At 45.0% G+C, this 19484-nt stretch overlaps 1 protein-coding gene across 2 annotated transcripts in view; it reads right to left on the reverse strand.

The window, feature by feature from the left end:
- EPHX4 (epoxide hydrolase 4) overlaps positions 1 to 19484 on the reverse strand; it is a 117213-nt gene that overhangs the window by 47112 nt on the left and 50617 nt on the right. For both annotated transcript variants that reach the window (XR_011022006.1, XM_068239803.1), the window contains exon 3: positions 9066 to 9223. Coding sequence is in view for 1 of the 2 variants with exons in the window: in XM_068239803.1 (XP_068095904.1) it covers positions 9066 to 9223 (158 nt within the window). In the remaining variant the exon portion in view is untranslated. The remainder of the gene's footprint in view (positions 1 to 9065; positions 9224 to 19484) is intronic.

Raw genomic sequence — 19484 nt, forward strand, 5'->3', positions numbered from 1 at the left:
ATTGTCGCATGCATGCTGAGGAATTAAAAAAAGAGTTTCATGACTTACACCCTGAGAAACCGGGTAGGAAGTGTCCGGGGTCCACTCCTCAAGGGGGGGGGGGGGATGGGGGGTTGGGGGTACTGTAATGAATAGCGAAGATGCCGCCGCATGGGCAAGCGTCCCAGCCGGTGGCTTCTGCCGCGCAGCAACTTGATGCTGGTTTGCCTGGTCCTTCTAGTGCACACAAATGGAGAGCTACACGCGTGCGCCAGGCGACAGGACCTTTATGCTAGTAGAAGGGGAGTCAGCTGATCAGGCCGATCAGCTGACTCCAGATATGCTCCGGATTGACTGGGGCGGCGCTGTGGAGCGCGTTTGGTATATATAGGACTTGCCTGTCAGTTGCAAGTTGTCTGCTGTTGCGAACATTTACGTGTGAGCGCTCAGACCTGAGTCAGATCCCACAGTGTGTTAGAACCAGCCGGAGCTGGGAATTCACACTGAGTCAGATTCCGTTGATATCTTTAAAGTACTATTGCTTGCTACGGTTTATGTGTTAGACTAGTTCCCAGGTGTTGAGACCATGGACCTCACACCTAAGACTAGGAGATTGCTACATTGCTACTGTTTATCTGTTAGACTAGATCCCAGGTGTTGAGACCAAGGACCTCACACCCAAGACTAGGACTGAGATACGTTACTGTTACCTGTTATGACCTTTGGCTTTCCTGACTACTCTCCTGTTCTCTGATTCGGTACTTCCGCCCATCTGATTATCTGTTGCCAACATTGCCTGTACCTGGATACCGAATCAGTCTTCCGTCTCTGTATTTTATCTGTCCGTGTGTTGCCGACCTGGCTTGTCTGACCTTTCTGGCTGTCACCTAGCCCTTGGGTGATCAGCCTTACTGTACATCTGTGACACTTGCTCTTCAGGTAGTTACTAGCTGCAAGATCAGGCCTATGGTCACCGGCTCCTCTGGAGACCATCTTGCATCACAGTCAGTGGGTCTCTACCTCTCTAAGGTCCACTGGCTGCAGTACAGTCTGATTCCCTGCCTCTCAGGGAATCCCTAGCTGCAGACCAATCCTCATCACATTACTCCAGTCAGTGATCCCTGCTCCTCAGGTATCCACTGACTGCAGTACAGTCTGATTTCCTGCTCCTCAGGAAATCCTCGGCTGCAGGTCTATCTGAATCACTCATTCCATTACATATCATTACCTGGCAGCACAGTCAGTGGGACTCTGCCCCTCAGAGGTCCACTGGCTGCAGTGCAGTCTGTTTCCCTGCTCCTCAGGGAATCCTTGGCTGCAGTAGTGTCTATATCTCCCGCTTCTCGGGAGATAACCTCCAAATTACTGTTGCACCAAACACTATACCACATTGGGTGTCCTGTGTCTAGCTATACTAGTATTATTGGTGATTCTGCAGATCACCACATAATCGAGTATAGCATCTGTATTATTGTTGATATTGCAGATCACCAATAATCAGAAAAATCTGTGTTGCTGACACCAATCGTTACACAGAGCTTAGCTTTTGTGCAGCTTAAAATAAGGCTTGGATAAGAAAAACAAAGTTCTGAAGCTGTGAATCTGTAAAAGAAACACCAAGCCTTTTCAGTGCTGCTGAGTAGATTTTTAGTCTGGAGGTTCACTTTAAAGGAAACCTGAAGGGAGAAGTATATGGTGGTGGCCATATTTATTTCCTTTTAAACAATACCAGTTTCCTGGCAGTCCTGCTGTTCTCTTCGGGTGCAGTAGTGTCTGAATCACACATCTGAAACAGGCATGCCGCCAGTCATACCTCAGTCAGAAACATCTGATCTGCATGCTTGTTTGTGGTTTATGGCTTAAAGTATTACAGGTTGGTAATAAGCAGTACAGCCTGGCAAAAATAAATATGGCAGCCTCCTTATCCCTTTCACTTCAGGTGTGCTTTAATAAGTCTTGCTTCCAGAAGACCAGATGCTTGCAGCATTTTAGGTACTTTATCCAAAGTTTACATTAAGACCAAATAACATACCTGCACTTTTAATTTAGCCTCAGCTACAGTATATCAACGTCCTCTGTGACTTCATTTAAGCCACAAAGATGTAGATAGACATCTTGTAGCTGAAGCACAGCTGTGCACGGTTGGGCTTGCTCCTGTGCACACCTCTGGCACTTCCTGCTGCAGCACTAATTAGTGAAAGGGAATGTATGTTGCCTGAAGCAATAAGATTGATTTTCACCATTAAAATTATTACTTTTATTTTCTCAGTTCACAGCGAAAAATAAACATTGTAACATTATTTCAGAATCAAATATCCTCACTATAAATTGTAACAGGAACATAATCGAAGTTTTGTGATAAACTGAGAATTAATGTGTTTTTTCTATTTTTCCCTAGTTTTCCCATTAAAATGCGTAGAAAACAAAATTGTTCGAGGAAAAAAATTCCATGCAATCTAAGTCTAGTTTGTCTTGAAAAAAGGATATATCTATTTTATTTAGGTGTCATAAGTAGGGATAAAGTTATTGCTGATTAAATAGGGACATAGCTAAAATGTCAAAACTGCTTTGTTCCATAAGGGGGAAATGGTCTAGATGCGAAGTGGTTAAAGTAAATAGATCATTTTCACCATAGTGACTCTTAGCCCTCAGTATTTAGAGAGCCACCTTCTGTAATAAAATATCATAAATTGTTCTCCGGGGAGTATTACTGGTTAGGTATGATGCGACCATCAACCATCATGACTCCTGTTCTCATGGTTATGGCCCTGGTGATGTCCACTGAGGATAAAACAGAACAGAGTGCTTGCCAACTGCTGATATGTTTCCAAGAAACTATTACCATTTAAATGTCACTGCTTTTACAAGGCACATGGGCCATGTGACATTATGTTAAATTACAGGGGGGAGGGTTGTCTTGAAGGGGATTTAGAAAAAAAAATGGTAATGTCCTACTTGCCTGGCCTATGGCCAATGCAGAAGGATCCTTGTTTACTACAATCATTTAGTAAACAAGAGGAGAATCAATCGATATGTGACATTTGGAAGTATCCTATTTGTCTATAACAAGCAAAATACTTCTAGTTTTCATTTAAAAGTGCAAATAACAAATCAAAGAACTGCTGTCTGCATTAGAGGGCTGAAAGTTCCACAATCAGGATCCAAGCTATTTCAGAGCATTTGATCTCAGAGAACCAAGGTAAGTATGGATATTTGGTCGAGTACATATTATTCAGGCGCTGGGCAGTTGGGAACAGGGTGAGCCGAATGACGGCTCTTCCTGCTGCCGCTAAAGTCCCCGGTGGCGTTAAACAGTATTCCCCCTCTGAGTTGTAGCAACTCGGAGGGAAATGTAATTCGGGGTCTGACGATCGCCGGTTCAATGAATTCTCTTACGCGCCCTGTGCAGCATAGCAATAGTGCTATGGCGGTGCACAGCTTTGCCTCTTGGCGCTAAGCACCAAAATTAACTGATTCTTGTGCATGGCACTAAAGTTGCACAATGGGAAGTTAGGACTGCTTGCAAAAAATAAATGGCCTACAATCGTTTCTGATGGACATCTGGAAGTCACATACACCACTAATTAGGGAAAATGGGGAGAGAGTGGTAAGAGTTTCAGTGCAGTGCTGAACTAGTCAGCCCTAGCTCAGCAGTAGTTCGGTTTAGTAGGACTTTATCAGTAGTTTGACGTTGCCCTAGGAAGACACTACATTAACCTATACATGACCCATAACAATAAGATTTTATCCATGATTGTCTTATGTTTTTGAATACAGTTTGACTGCAGCTCTAATGACAATGATAAGCAATTTCTGCCAGTTAGAACCCACCCATTCTTATGTCTCTACATCTCACTAGTCACTGGAGCTGTCAATGAAGCATTTAAATGAATGGGTCTAATTCCCACTGAACTGGTCATAGAGGTAACTCCACAGACAGTTTAACAAATATAAAACATGTTTGCTGCAGATCACTTTTGCAGTACTGAGTATTATACACAAATACTATTCATATTCTGAGCCCAGACCAATGAAAAGTCACAAAGTTCTTTTACAATGCAAATACTAATGCAGCACTTAGTATTAAAATTAAGCTGTGCACCCACTCATTTATAGCATCATTTTTTAAAGCATTAAGTGGGGTCAGCAGACAGTTAAACCCCTACGGGTGCTAAAAGGGTTTTCATGCACCAGCAGATTTATGATCCTGCAAGCAGACAGTAATGAAAATGTAACAAAAAATACAAACTGAATCCCCTTCCACGGCTTAGGTGTAAGGGGTCACCCTCAAGCGCCTGCTTTCACCAGCAGAGCTGTGATTTGCTTTCCAAACCATTAAATGCCACAGCACTGAAAAATCATTTGTTTCTAATGCAGCTTTTTCCTACCAATGCATTATACTGTATTGCAGCACAATGACAGGTCTCTTCTCACTCCCTGCATTTAAAAAACGCAAGACACTCATTTTAAGGCAATGCAATGCACTTAAACGCATTAATTTCTTATGTAAATATGCCCCAGTGAAGCAACTGCAGTATGAGCAATTTTGGGTGGCAGCTTCTTCTATTTTTTAACACAGACAACCATCACTCAGGCTGGTTTCACATCTGCAACCAGCATTTTCATTGTGTCACGATCAGATGATCACATTGCACCACAACGCTAAAAACAAGCTTTGCAGATACTTGCGGTAATTTGCGTTAATGTAATTCATGTTGCCAAAACATACCATAATTGAGGCTCTCTACCGCTCACTTCCTGTGGCAGAAATACGTATTGCAAGCAAGTGCACTGACAAATTTTGCTTCAGCGCACCGCAACGTTAACGCAAAACACTTTAAAATATCTGCGGCACCATCGACTTACATGACTTCCGGCCAACGTACGTTACCACAGATGCTGGGCCATAATGCGCTGTTGCCCTAGTGTTAATTTGCCTACTTCTGCCGTATCACATCATGTATGCTTTAGTGTTACCCAGCTTTAAAAAAACGAGTAACGCAACGCAAAGAAATGCGCTAGTGTGAAAGGGCAATAAAGCTTGTAGAGATAAGTTTTTCTCTCGCTTGGTTTAAAAGCTATGGACCTGTAACTGAGGTAGGTGTTTCCAAAATCCCCTCCGCACTGGTGTCTCCATGCTGTGTCCCTTTCACTAGGTGAGAGGTAGGGCGACTGGACGCATGCTCAGAGAAAAGTAACCAGAAAGGAAATGGCCAATATCTCAGAACCATGTAAGATCCCTTTTTCAAGGCAGAGCAACTGAACAGTAATGAATCTCCTATTGCTATCCAGACTCAGATACCAGCAAGGTGTGCACTACAGTTGACTCCAGCATACCCTACAACCCCCATCAGGAACGTCTCCGGGCACAGAGGGGTTTATATTTTATCATAAAACATACTTTGAACAATTTTGAATTAGGACCACACCTGGGGAAAGCACCAAACTCAATTATGGACAACCACCAAAGGCCATTACCTATCCCTAAAGATATGCAAGCGGCACCCCTCATTGCCATACATAAACCAGGGAATTATGCTCTAACTATAGCCCTAAATCCCTCATTAAATATGGATTTAAAATTGTATACCAAGACAGAGTTGACCTGAGGCAGAGACTGGATAGGCTCCAGCTTCTGGACATAGAACTGCGAGGGTGGGGGGCCGTCTTCTATTCTTCCTTGCTCCCTCTCCTCAAGACCCCCCTTCTGTCACTGTGCTCCCTCCTTCCCAGTCTGCAGAGTTATGGCGCAATGGGCAGGTATAGACAGTCAGGGATTACAGTACACCAGGGGGTATATTGACTAAACTTCGGTAAGCTAAATGACGTACATAAAGTCTTATTCACAATGAGGAGAGTGTAATGCATTAGAACACAATGATATTCCGATAGGGCGGAATGGTACAGTAAGTTCCGATGCTGTAATCCACAGAATGCTGTGCATTTACAGGGCAACGCATGCGTTTACTGTGGGAGTTAGGCATACTTTTCATTGTACTGTATGTCCCACTGTATGGTCGCACTGCAACTCTACTACGCGGTGTGAATTTTTGGCTTCATTGAGTTGCCATTGGATCGCTACACAACTTACACAGTGTGCAAGGGCCCTTAGTGTGAAGTGCATACAGTAGCCATTTCAGAGTGATGTAAAAGTTGGTTCATTCACCGCTTACACGGAGAAATAATAAACGTTTATATTTTCAAAATTCTCCTATTATCAGGATTGTTTGCTCAGATAGATATAAGTGTTTTGGCTCATAATTACTTTCCAGGAGAGTTGCTGCTGCTATTCAGCTGCAGTTCTCAGTCTTCAGTTGCCTAGATAAAGCACTGGTTTATAAACCCTTATAATGAAAAAGCATAGAAATAAAAAAGCAACACAGCAAAGTCCTAAGTACAATAGGTACAGTCCTAAGTACAATAGGTACAATATGTGCCCATGTTTATCTCATCATGTCACCTCAGGCACTCTTTAAGTTAATTAAGGTAAAACTTATTTGAGTACGTTTTTTGCTTACTGGAGATTAAACATATATATTATTCAGTTTAGTTTTGTTCCGCTAAACAGAACTTTTTTGTGCCAATGTAAATTCAGCCTTAGTATTTTTATCTTATTAACCATTTTTAAATAATTACCGGGTAATTATTAATTGTGAAATTTGGGAAATGTGTTTTTAATATTAACTTTCTTGTTTTTCTGAATAGTTTAATTAGTTTTCACCTGTTTTGTACTGTGTTTCCTTCCTTTTATAACTCTCTGAATGGCTGTTTGTTAGTTATCAACAGCTCCAGACTAGAAATAAATACACAACATCCCACTTGCTTTTTCTGCATGCTCTTTTCTTTGTGAATTGACATTTATGAGGTATTTACCTCACAAGTCGGTCATTTACCTCACTGGTCCGTAATCATGATGACAAGTGAGGCGACCTCCTCAGGCGGTAGAAGTCTGGGGGCAGCACCAGGCAGAAACAGGAAGTGAAGAGAGTGCCTGGCCATCCTATACTGGGAGCCACTGTACCTGGTTAACCTATACTGGGGGCAACTGTACCTAGCTATCAATACTGGGGGCACCTATACCTGGCTACCTTCCTATACTGAGGGCGTTTTTTTTTGGGGGGGGGGGGGCTCACCGCAGCTGTAATGTGCGGTGCAAGTTGTCGGTTGCTGGGCGATCATTCCAATTCGGGGGAAGGGGGGGCACATCCGTACAAGTTTGCCTCAGGCAGCAATAAGTCTAGAACCGGCCCTGTCCGTAATGTCAGTTTTCTATTCAGTAAATGGCCATAGTAAATTGACATTTCACAAAATGTTCAGTAAATCAGTAGTTTCCTGCTCTACCACATGTGTTAATGTTTTGTGAATTGAAGCCAAAGTGTGAGAAAACACCGGAGATATTTTTTATTGAATCTGGGCTAACAGGAGAGAGTAGGAAGATCCTTGCAAATGGCCAGAGATATATATATCGTAGTAAAGTGTATTAGGAATAGTAAGGAAGTCAGGATATGAGGCAGGGGAAAAACTGATTAAGGCTGCTTTCACAGTAAGACGTTACAGGCGCACGTTAGTGCAGCCTGTAACGCAGCCCACCACACAGCACTGAAAAATCAATGGGCTGTTCACAGTACCCACGTTGCGTTACATAGTAACGCAGCAGGTTAAAAGAAAGTGCTGCATGCTGTGCGTTATACGCGGCTAAGCCATGTTAGACTGTTTGCACATGCTCAGTAATGTTGGAGGAGGAGGTCTCCCCTCCTCCTCCGCGGCCAGCCACCTGGCTAATTAATATTCACTGCACTGTAGCGTGCTGCGATTGGCTGGCTGGACCACGTGATGCGGATCATGTGGTCTCCGCATCGCACAGCACAAAAAAGGTGCACCAAGACTGCATAACGCGGCTCTTGGTAGCGTCCTCCTCCAGCACCACCAAGCGTTGCGTTACGGGCACGTTATGTGACCTATAACGTCCCATAAAACGCAACGTCCTGGTGGGAAAGAAGCCTTAAACTAACTCATGTTAATCATTGGGTTGGTTCACAATGCATTTTTGGCACGCAGAAAAAAGCCTGACATCCCGCAGCATAATTCTGCACTTTTTGTCATTTTTCTGTATCAATTACATTAGCTGCTATGCTTGTTTTTCTGCATACAAACACACATGGTGTGCAGAAAACGCATGCAAAACACATGTGCAGAAAACTGAAAGACAAGAGTGTACCCCAGGGCCAGGACAAGGTCCTCCAGCATCCAAGGCACCAAAGTTCGCCCCTGCATCCCTCCCACCCCAGCCGTCACATACTGAGTGATTGCTATTAGGCTAAGAGGCACCCCAGGGCCCCTAACTCCGCCCCCCAACACCTTAATCTCTAGTTATCTGTCTTGCAGTCACTGCCATGTATCCTCTCTTCTTGTTTTTCTCTGCTTCAAACACATTAGAGGAATGATACCTGAGTGAGTTGTGCACCCCTCTTACCCTGCACCCTGAGGCTGGAGCCTCTCTCGCCTCTGCCTCGGCCTGGCCCTGGTGTCCCCTGCCTTAGGCCCGGTTCACATTAGCGTTCCAGGTCCGGCTTCCCCGGACCCGGAACGCTCCGTACATAGCGGATGGTGAATGGATACATTGTTAATCAATGTATCCATTCACACTCGTGCGACCGTCCGGATCTGGATCCGATCTGGGAACGCAGCTCCGGGACGATCCGGCTTTTTTCCAACATGCTCTATTTTTGCCGTCTGTCCCCACTGCGGCCATGCTGTGCAATGAGAAACGTATGTTTCTCATCACACTGGCAATAGGACTGGATGCTTCCAGCACCGGTCCTATGCCACTTGGGGGGCCCGGACTACACGCCGGTATCCCCCATGCTTGCGGTGCCTTTCTGGCACTGCAATGTATCTAGTTCCGGCTACTTTATTGTAGCCGGAACTGATACATTCCGGATCCGAAACTGGTGGCAACTCGTGGCCACCGCAGAGACCCGTACGGACTCGAACCGCAAGTGTGACCGGGGCCTAAAGCAGAGTTTTCCACTAAGCCACCAATGCACAGATTTTAAAATAAGCAATCTATTCTTGTGTTTTCTTACCTAAAGAGTCCAATATTTCTTTTACATCCACAATAATATAGTCCAGTTTATAATTGTCTTTACAAGAAGGGGCATCTGTCTCTCCATAACCTCGTAAGTCGAGAGCCACCACCCGATATTCACGCTTAAACTCCCGCAGCTGATGGCGCCAGGAATACCTGTATGTGAGAGACATAAACAAATGTTAAAAGCTATTGTTAAAGAATGATAACTTCATTTAAAGGACCTGTTGTCACCAATTTGAGTTTTGTGTGGTTCTGTATCTCCCAGCTGGAGAGAGAGTATTCACTACAAGGGGGGGGGGGGGATTGAAACCACTGGGTTGCAGATCTGGGATCTGCTAAACCACCTTGCAGCCACCTCTGATGAAATGGAGCTATCAGGACCACTATTTTGAAAACTTTTAACATTAAAAATACATGTATAGCATATTAGTTGTACATTTGTCCCAGAATAAAAAAGCATGATTCATTTATTTTTTTCTTATGTCGTTGTCGCTTATAGTGGCTAGAATAAATCTGACAAATCTGACAGATTTTGGACTAGCCCATCTCCTCATGAGGTATTTTCTTTATTCTTTTCAAAAGAATTCTCTGGAAAGTACATTTTTAACATTATTTTGTCCTTCAAAAATTATCAGCTTTAAGAGTTTTAACATATTCCCCTAAAATATCCTTCAGTCAGGTTTAGATTATTGTTTCTTGTTTCATTTTCTTCCCTTTGAGTCATCAAAGTTCATATCAAAGCCATGGAAGTCCACAGGACATGAAATGAGGCCAATCTCCCTAACAGGGACACTGACATAAATAAAAGCCCTTTCCACACTATCCATCACTGAGATGAATACAATTCCTAGAAATATTTTTAACCCTCAGTTGACATCTATTACTGACCTAAAAATATAGGTGGGGCTAAGCTTGTGCTCTTATATCATTCTTCCTAATGTTTCTAATTGCACATGTAGATTTATAATTATTATTATTTATTGACAAGCACTTGCATCTTCTGAAATGTACAGAGTCTAGAGCAGTGGTGTCCAAACATTTTAGGCCAAGGGCCGTGTCACCTAGAGTGATAGGGGGCCGAACTAGTGAAATGAAACACAATTTCTGCTCATTGCCATTAGGTACACTATTAATGTATATATTATAGAGCCTGCAGGTAACCTAAAAAAAGCCTGTAGGAAATCTGTGCTGAATGGTGGGTCAGGTAATTTGGGCACACGTGAGGATTGGCAGTCTGTGATTGACTGTCTGGGATTGGCTGTCTTAATTATCGGTAATCGTGCACCCAATCAATAAGTTGGACGCCCGATGCAGATTGTAGCCAGTTGGCTACTATATAGGAAATAATGGTTGTAGCCAATCGCAGACGAACAGTAAATCAGTAAATATCAGGCACCGCCGTAGGTGCCCATGGAAATGTCGGTGATGGAAGGAAATTGCAGGTGCCGGGTCCATCTGATATGGAAGCTGTGGCTACAAATAGCAAGTTCCTGCTATTTGTAACCACACTTTCTATAGTTGGAAGCCCCGGCTTCACGATTTATCAGGCGCCCTTCTATCACCGATATTTCTATGGATGCGTATTGGCGGCACCCAAACTTGCACGGCTCTCCGGAGCCCAAATTTCATGACACCGGATCCAGCATGAACATACCTCTGAGCTTACCTTGGGTAACTTTGTAGCTAATCCGGTATCCTTTACGTTAAACAAAGGGAAAAGCAGTGGCGTAGCTAAGGAGCTGTGGGCCCTGGTGCAGGTTTTACATGGGGCCCCCCCCAAGAACTTTATACATAGCAATTGATACAGCGCACCAAAACTTGCCAAGGACAACCACAGTGTCAGAGGTGCAAGAAGGGGATTGGGAACAGTGTGTTAAGGATTATGACTATTCAAAGCATCTATAGAAGTGATTATTACCAGCACAGGATCAATAGAGAGCTAATACTGTGATAGAGGGTGGACCCTTCGGGCCCCTCTGGCCCAAGGGCCCCGGTGCGGTCGCTACCTCTGCACCCCCTATTGCTACGCCCCTGGGAAAAAGGCATGCGATTCTGACAAGTGTGAACCCTGTCTTAGGGATCCTTCATAAACATGTCATATCGTGGAAGGGCTATGGCCATAAAGCCTGACGTTCTGTACCTTTAATGTGATGTTGCAAGGAATAATGTAAGGACTACATTATTTATTAAATCAGGTGTTTGTATCTAGTGAAAGAAGACTGCCTTTCTACAACTGGGACATCATTATATAGCCAGTATGAAATTTCTGATGAGCCCAGCAGGATTTGCGCTGCAGGCAATAACACATCCCTATGCCTTGTGATTATTAATAGCATCACAAAATTCTGAGGCGGAAGATGCACAAAGGAAGTAGAAGCAAACAAGCCACATGAAAATGCTTGTGTCAAGTAAAACTATCTAACAAGTTTGTACGCAGAGCGGTACATGTGTTACGCTCAAAACTGATTCAATAATAGGGATCATCTTATGCAAAGAAAAAAAAAGTGAGAATCAGAGGATTAGACCCATTAGCAGATTTCTTCTTTGTACACAGCAGTGAAATTCTTCTGCAGAAAAAATCAATATAGAGAACAGCAGGCTCAGCTGTGATTTGCAGCAGATGGACGGAATGCAGCAGATCTAGTTCCTATCGCAGTTCCCTCTCCGCATTTACGTGGGAAGAGCTGTGTCCGGGGAGCCAATAAACTGCACAACTATTCATTATGGACCTGAACAGTAAAGTCCATCATAATTATTGATACTACTTTCATTGCCAGCCACTGCTGAACTAATTGGACTAGTCGTCAAAGCGCGAGTATGGCTCATAATGTGATTCAGCATAAAAGTACAATTAATGACAATAGAAGATCATTTTATTCCTATGAATAAAGGGGGAAAGGTTCACCCAAGTCCCTAATTGCTTTTTTTCTCTTTGTAAGATGCATTTTAATCATCCATTATGTTTTATTTTAGGCACCTAATTTTGAACTCTTCATTATTTATGGGCGTGTGGGTGAATTATTATTTCTTTAGTTAGCATTATGGAAGCAACTTCTTCTCTGTGTCATCCTCCACACTGGCAGTGTGAGAGTTTGCAAGCTACCCAACTCATTCATAAATATGTATTAGAGATGTATCTGGTCTCAGTTGAAAAATTACCAAAAAGTAGATGAAAATGTTATTATTATTTAGTATTTATATTGCGCCGACATATTCCGCATCGCTGTAGAGAGTATATTGTCTTGTCACTCACTATCCCTCAGAAGGGCTCATAATCTAATCCCTACCCTAGTCATATGTCTATGTATGTATCCTGTAGCACATGTATCGTAGTCTAGGGCAAATTTAGGGGGGAAACCAAATAACTTACTAGTATGTTTTTTGGGATGTGGGAGGAAACCGGAGTGCCTGGAGGAAACTCACGCAGACACAGGGAGAACATACAAACTCTGTGCAGATAGTGCCCTGGCCCGACACAGCGCTGCAATGCTAGAAAACTAACCACTATGCCACCGTGCTGCCCAAATGGCAGTGTTGCTCTTAGTTATAAATGAAAGGACAATTGATTTTCAAAGTAATGTCCATGTTTCCCTATGACTTAGTTCACACTATACACATTTTAACTGAAAGCTTTCTCACAATGCCCTCATTGCCCTGCTATGGAAAGTTCAAATGCATCAGTCTTTCAGCGTATCGTGTAAAAGAGGCCTTAGGCTGGGTTGACACTAGACCTCAGCCACAATGTGGATAGTCGCAGCAGATTCCATATACTTTCCATGGATCTGTTGACATGTCTGTTTATCCTTTGATCTCTGTTACGGAAAATGGTACGATTTTGTGTCTAATGTAAACCTAGCCCCACTGTTTTTACACACCGGTAATCTGCCTTATAGATTACAGGGCCACCAGCAAGCATCACTGCTCCTCAGGCTATAGAGTCACACTTCTTCCAAGTTACCAATATTGCATATATAGTCCGCCATATTCCAGTTCCAGTGAAGTGTAGGTAACAGGCACATATGATAAACACACAGCAATGATAAGCAGATAATAGCAATGATGGGCAGACATCAGTGATATGCATATATTACCACCAACAACCTAGTCACTAGTTAACCTAGGCTGTTTAGCTATGCCGAATTCTCCTCTCAGAGCATTCTGGGAGATTATTTTTATTTATTTGCTTTGGAACACGGAGTAAACAAACATTTCACAGAGTTCATCTGATAGGACTAAAAATGTTGTCACCTATGATCAGTTTCAGAATGCAAATCAGTATGAGGAAAGATGTTACAATGGGCAAACACTGACTAAATAATTTATAAACGAGTATTGTTAAAAAAAATGGGTACTTACGTATTATCCCATCTGGAAAGTTTGGCAGCTTTTTGTTAAATTTTATTTGCTCCCCCAGGAAGATCTGGCCATTTTTGGAAAGCTGAAAGTCCCGGCTTTCTTTTGCACTGAGGCCCGAGTCGGTATGATGCTCAGTTCCCAAGTTATGGGGTTTTGAAGGAGGGGTGTCCCCTGTACTTGGCTGCAGAAACTGCAATTACAGAAGTACGGGACAAACCCGACATGATGATAAGCACTAGCACACCCGGTAGGTCTTCTTCTTACTTCGCAGCATAAATCTGTGTCTTCAAAACTTATGTCAAGTGCCCTGGGTCTCTCATTACAGATGAAGGAGCAGCGCAGCTATGCACTAGGGGATCAAACAGAACTTTAACAAAAAGCTGCCAAACTTTCCAGATGGGATAATACAAAAGTACCAATAAAATGTATTCATTATGTTATTTTCAGTACAATTTTTCTTTAAAACTAGCTCCAAAAACCTGACATTACGAAAAGCATAAACTAAAACTAAAATCATGTACTACCATGACGCTGACACCAAACATAACGACAGGTCCTCCCATCAGGCTATGTATAGTGGTCAATTGCATAAAGCACGAGTTATAATGAGTGTGAACTGCATGCAGCGAGTTAGCCAGGTGAAGGTGGTGCCACAGAATAGTCAGGTGCAGGTGGTGCCCCAGTGTAGTTAGCAAGCCAATAGGTGCCTCAGTATAATCTTACGTAGCCCCGTTCCCACGCAGGTGTCATCCCAAATCACTGCGCATACTATGCGCAGTGATTTGAGATGACATGACAGAATTGTTCTGCAAGACGACTGAACACTGTGAACTAGCCCTCAGGGTTTTGGAACTAAAGTTGTGTTTTCTCCCCCTCCTTCAATATGCCCGTATTATTTCCATTATCAGAAATATCATTGCAAAGCTTGGCAGGCAGTTATGATGGAAGATGTGAATAATGGCATTCTAAGTTAGAATTACAAAAGCTATGTGTCAAGATACAAGATAGATATAGCTAAATCAGTATATAATCCAGGGAAGTACAAAAAAATAGGCACTTCTGAACTGTCATTTTTCTGGCAACATACATTAGTATCCATCATATACAGTTAGTAGGTTCTTTAGTGGGAATACCAACAAATTACAACACCTTAACAAGGTTTGTTAAGAAATTAGTAGGGCAGTGGTTCTCAATCTGGGGTCTGCGGACCCCTGGGGGTACATTGGCAGCTGTCAGGGCGTTCCCCAGGGGCCACAAACAAAATGGCGGATCTCGCCCCCAGGTCGAGTCAGTGTCAGGCAGGGCAGGTTTGGAGGCATGGGCGCAGCAACTTACTTAGCCCCGTTCCTGCGTGGACTCCTATCGCCGGGCTCTCCTCCTGTCCGGGCTCTCCCTGTCACCGCCTCGCATCCTGTTGCCATGGTTACCATCCTCTTATGACGTCAGTGAGTTGCTGCTGAAAGTAACCATAGCGGGAAGACGCAGCGAGAGGAGGAGAGCCCGGCGACAGGAGGATAGCCCAGCAAGAGGAGTATGCGTGGGAAGGGGGCTACGTTAGATTATACTGGGGTACCTAGACAAATAAGACAAGACAAGACAAATAACATTTATATTGCGCTTTTCTCCTTGCGGACTCAAAGCGCCAGAGCTTGCTAACTACACTGGGGCACCACCTGCACCTGACTATTCTGTGGCTTCACCTGGCTAATCTATTCTGGGGCACAACCTGCACCGGGCTAATCTATTATGGGGTAAAACCTCCTCCTGGCTAATTTATTCTGGGGCACCACCTGCACCTCAATAATCTATTCTGGTGCACCACCTGCACCTGGCTTATCTATTCTGGGGCACCGCCTGCACCTGGCTAATCTATTCTATAAAGGACATGGGGTAGGGGAAAAAACACAAAAAGAGCGCACTCAGATTGTTTTGCCTGAAGAAAGGAGGATTGGCCTTCTGAAACTAGTTGTATTTGTTACATTAATTAAAGAATCAGTTACTTCCAGCACTGGTCTCCTGTGCTTTCTTTCAGCCACTTCAGTGCTACTGCTCACCACCCAGCCACTGCTGTGGTGTATCTGAACAGAGCAGTGTGTGGATTGCTAACTTTTCAGGAAGGAGACTCTCCCTGCTAAGGGATTGAGTCTCATACAGCCCACAGGTGCCTGCAGCTCTGGTGTTCTAGCCAGTGCTGGGACACCAACGGCTACAAACCAGACAGCTGCGCCTGATATCCTGCTTCAAGCCACAGGATCCCTTTGGACAAATAGCCTGCTTCTGACCTGGTCCCTGGTCTGAGAGGGACAAAAGCCTGCAAGCTGATAATACCCATAAGGGCATATCAGCCACCACATCAGGTGAGATCTGTCTACGACCGGCTGGTCTCCCTTTTATCATCAGTTTTCTGAGTGCGCTCTTTTTGTGTTTTTTCCCCTACCCCATGTCCTTTATAGATTTCTCTGCCACTGCAAGTGGACCACACAGAGCAGCACCGACTTCCATCACCCAACACATCCTCTACATATAGAAGACTAATTTTATCCAGCTCGCTCCCCCTGTTCTCATTTCAGCACGGGGGTTATTTAAGTTTACCTATCTGCCTGGCTAATCTATTCTGGGGCACAACCTGCACCTGGCTAATCTATTCTGGGGTAAAACCTGCACCTGGCTAATCTATTCTGGGGCACCACCTGCACCTGGCTAATCTATTCTGGGGCACCACCTGCACCTGGCTTATCCATTCTGGGGCACCACCTGCACCTGGCTTATCTATTCTGGGGCACAACCTGCACCTGGCTCATCTATTCTGGGGTAAAACCTGCACCTGGTTAATCTATTCTGGGGCACCACCTGCACCTGGCTAATCTATTCTGGGGCACCACCTGCACCTGGCTTATCTTTTCTGGGGCACCACCTGCATCTGGCTAATCTATTCCGGGGCACCACCTGCACCTGGCTAATCTATTCTGGGGCACCACCTGCACCTGGCTAATCTATTCTGGGGCACAACCTGCACCTGGCTAATCTATTCTCGGGTAAAACCTGCACTGGCTAATCTATTCTGGGGCACCACCTGCACCTGGCTAATCTATTCTGGGGCACAACCTGTACCTGGCTAATCTATTCTGGGGTAAAACCTGCACCTGGTTAATCTATTCTGGGGCACCACCTGCACCTGGCTAATCTATTCTGGGGCACCACCTGCACCTGGCTAATCTATTCTGGGGCACAACCTGCACCTGGCTAATCTATTCTGAGGCACCACCTGCACCTGGCTAATCTATTCTGGGGCACCACCTGCACTTGGCTTATCTATTGTGGGGCACCACCTGCACCTGGCTAATCTATTCTGGGGCACCACCTGCACCTGGCTAATCTATTCTGGGGCACCACATGTACCTGGCTAATCTATTCTGGGGCACCACCTGCACCTGGCTAATCTATTCTGGGGCACCACCTGCACCTGGCTAATCTATTCTGAGGCACCACCTGCACCTGGCTAATCTATTCTGGGGCACCACCTGCACTTGGCTTATCTATTGTGGGGCACCACCTGCACCTGGCTTATCTATTCTGGGGCACCACATGTACCTGGCTAATCTATTCTGGGGCACCACCTGCACCTGGCTAATCTATTCTGGGGCACCACCTGCACCTGGCTAATCTATTCTGAGGCACCACCTGCACCTGGCTAATCTATTCTGGGGCACCACCTGCACTTGGCTTATCTATTGTGCGGCACCACCTGCACCTGGCTTATCTATTCTGGGGCACCACATGTACCTGGCTAATCTATTCTGGGACACCACCTGCACCTGGCTAATCTATTCTGGGGCACCACCTGCACCTGGCTTATCTATTCTGGGGCACCTATAGCTTGCTACCTACACTGGGGAACCACCTGTACTTGGCTATCTATACTGGATCACCTATAGCTCTCTGCCTACACTATGGCATCTGTACCTGGCTATCTATACTGGGGCACATATAGCTCGCTACCTATACTGGGGGCACCTATGCTTTGCTACCTATTCTGGGGAACCTATACCTGGATACCTATGTGGGGGGCACCTATACCTAGCTAGGACAGGGGGTCAAGAGGTGACACAGGGGGACCTAGAGGGGGGAAAAGAGGCACAGGGGGAACAGAGGGGGAGAAAATAGTCACGGGGGACAGGGGTGACACAGTAGGTGTCAAAAGAGGCACAGGGAGAACAGAGACAAAAGAGAATGGATTCGGGTTAAATGGGCACGGTCCTTATCTCATTTGTTAACCATGGACTACCTGTATTTCGCAAGTATTTGGCTCCACCCACATCATGTAATGGCCACGCCCACTTTTTTCACCCTACGGTAGGGGGTACATTTGCCTAGGGATGACTCACAAAGGGGTACATGTGCTAAAAAGGTTGAGAACCACTGTAGTGAATAAAGGGAATAAAGGTTCAATAGCGTGATGTAGTAAGTACAAGCAGTAGGGAAACAAAGGGCAAATTACAAGTCTCTGCAGGGACAAAGCCAGGATTTTTTAGGGGTGGGGGGGGGGGGGATTTCTCAAAAGGTCCAGAAGCACTTATGTCCCCGAGTGCTTCCGAAGACAGGTTGCTCCATACTGCCCATGCACAAAAGTGCGTGGGCGTCTTACGGAGCTGCTTATCTTTGGAACATGAGTGTTTCCGACGGCTGCTGGAAGCGGCAAATTTGAACGAGGATAGCGCTGGAACAACTCCCCGAGAGAGGAACGGGAGATAGACTCAGTTTGGACATTTCAGTGGAAGGTAAACGCGGGTATGCCACATAGTGACACAAAGAGCAAGCTATAGCCATAGGAGCAGAGATAGTGACAGAGATGGAGTGGAAACCACATGTGACAAAGAAAGTGAGAGGAAGCCACATTGCAGGTGTGACATGCTGTCACCCCTGGTGGTGTCACCGGAAGACAGTGACATTGGCCATGGGAAAGGAACAGCTGCATGGAAGGGGAGATGTGAAAGAGATGGAGAGACAAACACATGGAGGAGGGGTAGTGACCCAGAGGGAGAGAGCCACATGGAGAGGAGAGGAAGCCCATGAGACACACACACACACACACACACACACACACACACACACACACACACACACACACACACACACACACACACACACACGGAGAAAGATACACACTAGGAGCTTTCAAGTTAATAAAAGTTGCTATTTAGCCAGCCAAACACATGTACAGTTAGGTTGGGAGATTAGCACGAGAACAGGCAATTCAGATCACTCCATGGAGGAGGTGAACAGGCAGATTACCTTGCTTCATGGAGGGGGAGGAGGGAGCTCCCCTCTAGCAGACACTAGCCCAGAGGTGCCCACACTTTTTCGACTTGTAAGCTACTTTAAAAAAACAGTCAAAATGATCCACCTACGTACAATTTTAAGAGCACACTTGTATATACAGAATGGAAAATGTAGTGGGGTCGGGATCTACCATGAAGTCTCTCGCGAACTACCGGTAGATCACGATCTACCTAATGGGCACCCCTGCACTAGCCACTTTGCTGAGCAGCCCGCCCTGTGTAAACACTTACTCTGCAGGAGATCATCTCCTGACTCGCAGGCACAGATCCCGGCAAGTGAGCTAAATGAACCATGAACCACCATCTCTGATGACTCGCTCATACTTGCTGCAGGCACTGCTGCCTTGCTGGGTTGTGCACGGGACTACAGGCATCACAAGGGGGGGATTCTGGGTAACGGTGACCTCCCCCTCTACGCCCCAGCTCAGCAAGTCACAAGTCCAGGGAGTGGATCAGGAGTTGCAAAAGCACACAGACACAAAGGATTGGAACCACACATCCCAACTGGTTTACAGTCACAGAAAATTAGACGGAGAGGAGGATATCCTCTTGTTGGTCCTGAGAGATCCTGAGTGAAGCATAAGGGCACCACAGATTATTGCGCCATACAAAACTGCATTTTGTTTTGAATCATTATGTAAGTGTGAAATTTATTTTATGTGCAGTATGGTGAAATAGGAGTCAGCACTACTCATTATCTGATATCCATATAACATTAT

Source organism: Hyperolius riggenbachi, chromosome 6, assembly GCF_040937935.1.
Source record: "Hyperolius riggenbachi isolate aHypRig1 chromosome 6, aHypRig1.pri, whole genome shotgun sequence".
Classification (NCBI taxonomy): domain Eukaryota; kingdom Metazoa; phylum Chordata; class Amphibia; order Anura; family Hyperoliidae; genus Hyperolius; species Hyperolius riggenbachi.